The sequence below is a fragment of the Otolemur garnettii genome, unplaced genomic scaffold, assembly GCF_000181295.1.
Source record: "Otolemur garnettii isolate 467f Iridium unplaced genomic scaffold, OtoGar3 scaffold00228, whole genome shotgun sequence".
Classification (NCBI taxonomy): domain Eukaryota; kingdom Metazoa; phylum Chordata; class Mammalia; order Primates; family Galagidae; genus Otolemur; species Otolemur garnettii.
The window spans coordinates 1,973,617-1,980,459 of NW_003852623.1; the positions used below are offsets into that span (position 1 = coordinate 1,973,617).

Genomic DNA, 6,843 nt, shown 5'->3' on the forward strand with positions numbered 1-6,843 from the left:
GGCCTGCGCCCTACTCCTTTGAGCCACAGGCCTTGCCCTAGACAGTCTCAAGCTTTTGCCCTGGGTAGAGTGCCATTGTGTCATCATAGCTCACAGCAACCTCAAACTATTAGACTCAAGCAATTTTCTTGCCTCCGTTTTTCTATTTTTTAGTAGAGACAGGGTCTTGCTCTTGCTCAGGGTAGTCTCGATCTCATGAGCTTAAGCAATCCACCTGCCTCGGCCTCCCGAGTACTAGGATTTATAGGCGTGAGCCACTGCGCCCGGCCTAGTTGTCTATTTTAAAATTGCACATGAACTTTATGGCCACCCTGTATTTTTAAAAGAAAGACCGTATGTGTTCTTCAAGGCCAAAGATTTTGTATCTTCAGTACTTTGCAGGTACATCACAAATGTTTGATGAATGAAAGGTATTTAAGTAATCTTTTAATGTTACTTTCTCTCCATAGGCCAGTGAAACTCTTACAGTGTGTGGACCACAGCACTCATCCTGACTGTGCTTTAAAATCGTAAGTAAATGTTTCATCCAAATCTCCTTTCTCTCCGAAGATAACGAGTCCTTGGTATTACAGAACACTGGTGAATTGCAGTTCGGTTTGATACACACCCCCTGAAATGTCCCACTGCAGGGTAGGGTCAGTCCTTCTGCATTTGGTCTGTCTGAGCTCCTTACTAGATTGGGGCAGATTTGGGAGGCTTGTGCTGGGCTGAGCCCAACTCACCGTGCACAGCAAAGCGGGAGGCAGCCGGATGCCATCCTCTGCTCCTGCTGCACTTGCTTCAGCAAAAATTCCTGGAGTGGGCAGGGGAAGACCTCTTAACATTTCTAACTTAAATTTCTATTAACATTTTTGAATATGTACACATGGGACACAATTTAAAATTAAAAGGCTAGAGAAAGTAACTCTTTCTTCCTCTAAGTCACTTAATTCCCCTGCCCAGAGATGACACTCGAGTTTCTTGTGCTCCTTCTAGACTCCCATGTGCCTGTAACAACCCACAACCTCCCTTTTGTTTTATTTTTACAAGCAAAGGTATTCACAGGATTCTTGCTTTTTTCACTTAACAGTATATCTCGGAGCTGACACTGTACTTCTAGATGCCACCTCATTCTTTTTAACAGTTCTCTCAGAGTCTACTCTGTGCAAGTACCATGATCTATTTAACCCCACTGGCCACAGGCAGACATTTAGATTGTTCCCAATAACAGTAAGAGGATTTCTTTTCCCTCACCTCCCATTTCCCCAGAGTAATTTCTTTTAACATTTTGGTCCATCCCCTCCCAGAAGTGTTCAGTGCATGAACATACATGTATGTTATCCGACACAGACATGTGTTCATCTGGTCTTGGCTTGGCCTTATTTTCCTTTATATTTATTTGTCTTTGTACAAAAAGTAGTCACGATGTACGTACCATCCTGTTGTGGGCCTTCTTCACATAACAGGTGCATCCTCTGAAGTCTGTTCAGACTTCTGCTTCAGTCTGTTAGTGGCTGCAGGGCTACAGGGTGGCTACACCACGGTTCGTGTCATCTTTTCCCAGTCAGAGGCTATTATAGTATTTGGTTTGCTATTATAAAAAATACTGAAATATGACTGGCGTATGCACCCTGAGGCAAGCCCCCCCCCCGCCGCCAGCATGGCAGAACAACACAACAGGAGGCCAGGGACCCCATGTCATGGAGTCACTGTGTCAACCCTGGGCAGTTACAGAGGCAGAAATAAACATCGACAGTCTCGAGGGGCATTTTGACAGGGACCAAGCCTGTATCTGAACCAACGTGGGTCAGTGCTATTATCTTCCCTTCAGAGTTGAAGAAACTCTGGCTGGGAAAAGTTAACGAAGGACTCAACCAAGCCTACCGAGCTGGTGCAGGCAGAGCCGAGGTCTGAAGACTTCTACGTGGCTACCTGTGTTCACTCAGCAGGCATCTGTTGTCTCCATTTCTCCATTGGAAGAAGATTCAACAACTCCAGTATGTGGACTACAGCCAGCGTCCCAGTTCAGGGATGGCTTTAAGCCCTCTCTGCACACTCTGCTATTAACACTTGTGCATTTGGTGTGCATTTTTGTGAGTCCTCTCACAGAAGCTAGAGAATATTCTACAGACCTGGGTCTTCCCTTTCCTCACCTGGAAATGAAGTCCATCCCTGCTGTTCAAAAACCTTCAAGGGTCCCTACCACCATAAAACCCTCTTTCCTACTCCCAAGTTCAGACTGGCCTGACCTTCCATGTCCTTCTACTCTTCCTGAGCACGCCACCCACGGCTTCTCCCTGGGAACTCTCATTTCGGGCTAGTTTTGATCCCTTTCCCTAAAGCCATCATGTGCTTTTCCACCCATAAGTTTGTGCACACTCGCCCTTTTGGCAGGACCAAGGGCTCAGCAGTTGAAGTCACACGTCCTGATATCTGCAGTTTTCTTATCTACGAGGCCTCCAGCAGCCTATCCTGACCTTGATGGGTAAAATTACGTCTCCATCATATAATTCTGGCTCCCCAAAGGCCCTCCTGGGGCTCTACTTTTCTTCTTTAGAGTGCTTATCATCTTCTGGGTGACTGGCTTGTGACGTTTAATCATAACTGCCCATCTCCCAACTGTTTGAACTTGAGCCCTGGAGAGAGGGGCGGGGACCTTGGCTCTTTGATGGCAGTATTCTGATAACCTAGAATGAAGCTTGAAACCTGATAGATACTCGGCAACAGAGCAATGAAGGAACCCTCCTGTGATTGGCTTCCAACCTGTTTGGAGGTGCTGGGCAGCGGGAAGGAAGGATAGATGTCTACAAGAAACTCAGCAAGATGCCCGGTGGCAGTGTTGCATAAATCCAAGGTTGTGATTGCAGAAGATGGGAACCAACTGTGGCTCACTTGGGGGGTAAAAAGCGAATAAGGAGGTTCAGAGGATTTAAGAAATAGACTGTCGTGGCCGTGGACCACGACCTGGTTGAGAGGCGACAGGGAAACGACACTAACCTACACACACTTTAAACAGAGCCTGTGAACGCCTGGGGAGAGCTCATAATACTCCACGAGCAGCAGGCTGGGCCAGGGCAGCCGTCTCTGGCTTCTTCAGAAGGCTTTTATTGGTTTCTAACAAACAAAAGGGCATGTACAAAACGCAAAAATGCCAAAAGATAGGGTTAAAAGAAGCCCAAGTCCCCAGGAAGATTGGATAAAGGGAAAGGCTGGGTAAAGGGGGCCACAGGGTAGGGGGTTGCTAACAAACGCTGTAGCGTATTCAGAAAGGGGGCGGGGAAAACCAGTTTCATCCCCGCAGGGGAGGTAAGCCAGGTTCCCTAATCTAACCACAGATCCGGAGTTCAAAGGATTCAGCGCTGCTTCAGTCTCGCCCCACCTGTTGACTCCGGGGCGCGTAGGGATAGTCCTTCAGTCTCGCCCCACCTGTTGACTCCGGCGTGTAGGGATAGTCCGGCCTGTCGGGCGGCATCCAGGCTCTTTTCGTCTTTGGTGGTCTTGATGAGCCCCCAGGGATCGCACGTCCTCTCACTTTACCTTGGATACCCCTGGGTTGAGGCGGGACGCTCAGCTGAGAAGTCAACAGTCTATCGCATAGTAGACGTTCTAATGAGCCTGGACTGGATGAGGCCTGAATGGGGAATGTGAGGACTGTGACAGCATTGCTTAGGTCGGTACCCTTTTACTTCTCTCACTAACCAGACTACCAGACTAACTTTCACAGCACAGATCCTCGGTTTTACCCACCATTCCCCAAATAAGCCAATGGCGTCACCCTGGCACCAGCGCCCCCGCTGAATAGAGAGTGTGAGGTGATGAGGGTGGCTCTCCTCACCGTCTCAGGCGTTTCTGAGCACTTGGGACATGCCAGGCTTCTAGCTGGCACCGGGAGTCATTTACTTTTTTGGTCCCAATCACATTCCCAGAAGGAGGGCAGTTGGACCCTCATCAGTGAGATAAGCAGTCACTTCAAGTCCCTGGGGACTGGTTAGAGCCGGAAGTAACACCCAGCTTGTCTGGGGGTAAAGTCCTTGTCACATCACATCACACTGCCTCAAAGTGTCACTGAGTCCACGCCACTGCAGGTGAGCGGAGGTTTGTAGATCTTTACCTGCTCTCCTCCCTTCTTGGCGACATTCTTTCAGGGATTATTGGTAGATTTATTCTTGACAGCTCTGCCCAAATTCCTTTGAATGTCAGGAACAACACCCTCTTTCGCTCTCTGCCATTTTTTCCCTCCACTTTGTTGCTCTGGCAGTTTTTTACTAATCTCTCTCTTTTTTTAATGGTAGCAATGAATATTGGTAGGTAATTTACATGAGAGGAGCCGAAATAGCGAATACACACAATTACTTAATCACTCTCATAATGAAACAAATTCAATCAGATGTAATTTACTCCTCAGATTCATTGACATACTTTAACAAAAAATAGTAGGAAAATCTCTTAAAGATGTGATCCAATGCTTTTTAGCAAAATGGTAAAGTGCTTTGGGAAAACAATTTGGCAATAGGTATTAAGAATTATAAAAATATAATCTTTGACCTCAGCCAGACTTCAAGGGTACTTTTGGTGACTTATTCTCAAGAGATGATTCACAAGGCAGATGGCCTGTGTGCGCAAAGATGTTTGACAAACCCAAATGTCCACCGGCAAGCAAATGCTTACATCAAAGGGTAAACTTAGTGGATGGGGAAACAGTAGCCATTAAAGACAATGGTAGAAGGCCGGGCGCTGTGACTTGAGCCTGTCATCATAGCACTCTGGGAGACCAAAGTGGGTGGATTGCTTGACCTCAGCAGTTCAAGACCAGCCTGAATAAGAGTGAGACCCTATCTCTAAAAATAGCCAGGTGTTGTGGTGGGCACCTGTAGTCCCAGCTACTTGGGAGGCTGAGTCAAGAGTATCGCTTGTGCCCAAGTGTTTGAGGTTGCTGTGAGATACGATGCCACAGCACTCTACCAAGGGTGACAAAGTGAGACTCTAAATAAATAAATAAAATACAGACAATGGTAGGATAATCACACAGCAATATACTCACGGGCAATCTAAGGGAAAAATAATCTCATGTGCTTATAGGTTATAATATTGGTTGGTGAGAATTTGAGAAAACAGACCAGGTGCAGTGGCTCAGACCGAAAGCTGAAGACACTTAGCACTCGGGGAGGCTGAGGCAGGAGGATGGCTTGAGGCTAGGAGTTTGAGGTTGCTATGAGCTAGGCCGACACCAGGCACTCTAACCTGGGCAACCGAGTGAGACCCTGTACACTCCTGCCCCCCCCCCCAAAAAGAGAGAGTATGAGAAAAAAGACATACATCACTGAGACCAGGACTCAGTGTGTCAGGGAGAGTCCAGAGAAAACTTAAAATCTCTTACCTTGGGTGGAAGTTTCCCTCTAAAGTGCCCCAGGCCACAGAGGTAGGACGACCTGTCTCCACTTATTAGGAATGGTGGTGTCAAGGACTTTTAATCTGAGAAGGTTTAGAATGGAGTAAACAGCTGTTGACATAAACCCACCCATGTTATTAATAGTTTTGTGGCAAGTTTAGGGACAATCTGTGTGACTTGGTATTTAACTTCTGCAACATTTTAGAGGATTTAATATATAAGAATAGCTGTTGGATTAGTCCAGTGATCCCAATATATGTGTAACTATTAAGTAACTGATTTTAGACCTAGGATTTTAAAAACTGTAAGAGAATTGTACTAAGTTTTTAACCAGTATCAGAGTATTTAAAATAATTACAATTAAATTTTATACAGGGTAGCCATAAAGTTCATGTGCAAAATTGCACATTTATTAGATTTATTTACTATGATCAAATATTTGAGAAGGTTTTATTTTCCTAAATAAATATTTTATTTTCTTAAGTAAAAGTAAATATACCTTTATATTAATTAGTTAATTTTTAAAAGTAAAAATAATTTTCAGTTTTGAATGAATCAGGCCTGGGCCATTAACTAAATCAGAAGTGCAGTTGTAGAAAATGTCCAGCAGGGGGAGCCCAAATACAAGATAGGACAGCAAAAAAAAAAAAAGAGGGTGACGAGCGTTCAAATGGAGTGGGGAACTTTTAAGGTCCCCACCACTTGTCCAAAGCCCTGGGGCATATTTCCAAGCCAACATTAGATGGTTTCATAATTTTAAAAACTCATCTTTTAATTTGTTCAAAAGAATTCAGTAATGACTGTTTTAAAAATCTGGTTGTCAGACACTTTTTGTGGTGACCAGGTACACAATTTGGCCAGATTCTCTGTTGGTGTCTCTATGTCAGGCCAGGTTTTCCTTTACCTGTTAAATCTGATGATGTAATAGCTATTGGGAGAGGACGTGACTAACATATGGTACATCCTTGCAATAAGAATCCCCTCCCCCCCAAGGAAGAATGAGCCAACCAGACACGTGTACAATGTATCCAAGAGATGGTGTCAGGTGAAGGCAGCAAGTTGCAGGTTCCCTGGGCTTAGAAAAAAGGGACATGTGATGTGTGGATCACCTTCCTGGGGGACAACCCAAACCACCAAAGATGATTCTCTGTGGAAGATGTGAACGGGGAGACCGGAAGACTGGCTCCCTCTCTGTGACTGTCTGTAGCGTGAGTTCCCCACGGTGTGCATATTTTTGAATGTGGGTTCTGTGACAGCGGTGCTGACATCTTCTCTATGTCCTTTTTAATTCACAGGGCAGCAGTGTCTACTCAAAGAGCAGCCCCACTTTATGCAACAGGAAGCGCCAGCCTTATCACCCTCCTCTTGCTGGCTCTGGTTTCAGGAACTCAGATGTAACTAGGGAGTCAGCTGTGCCTTTCTAAGCAGCCTCCTGCAGCCCGCCAGTGCCCACTCATCATTCCTCTTCTGGGTAC

The 6,843-nt window shown here is 45.7% G+C and overlaps 1 protein-coding gene across 1 annotated transcript in view; it reads left to right on the forward strand.

Moving 5' to 3' along the window:
• The window catches only part of BST1 (bone marrow stromal cell antigen 1), a 28,996-nt gene that overhangs the window by 18,000 nt on the left and 4,153 nt on the right, over nucleotides 1-6,843 (forward strand). Inside the window, exons 8-9 of the mRNA XM_023508194.1 lie at nucleotides 450-509; nucleotides 6,664-6,839. Of these exons, the coding sequence (XP_023363962.1) occupies nucleotides 450-509; nucleotides 6,664-6,766 (163 nt within the window). The 3' untranslated portion in view covers nucleotides 6,767-6,839. The remainder of the gene's footprint in view (nucleotides 1-449; nucleotides 510-6,663; nucleotides 6,840-6,843) is intronic.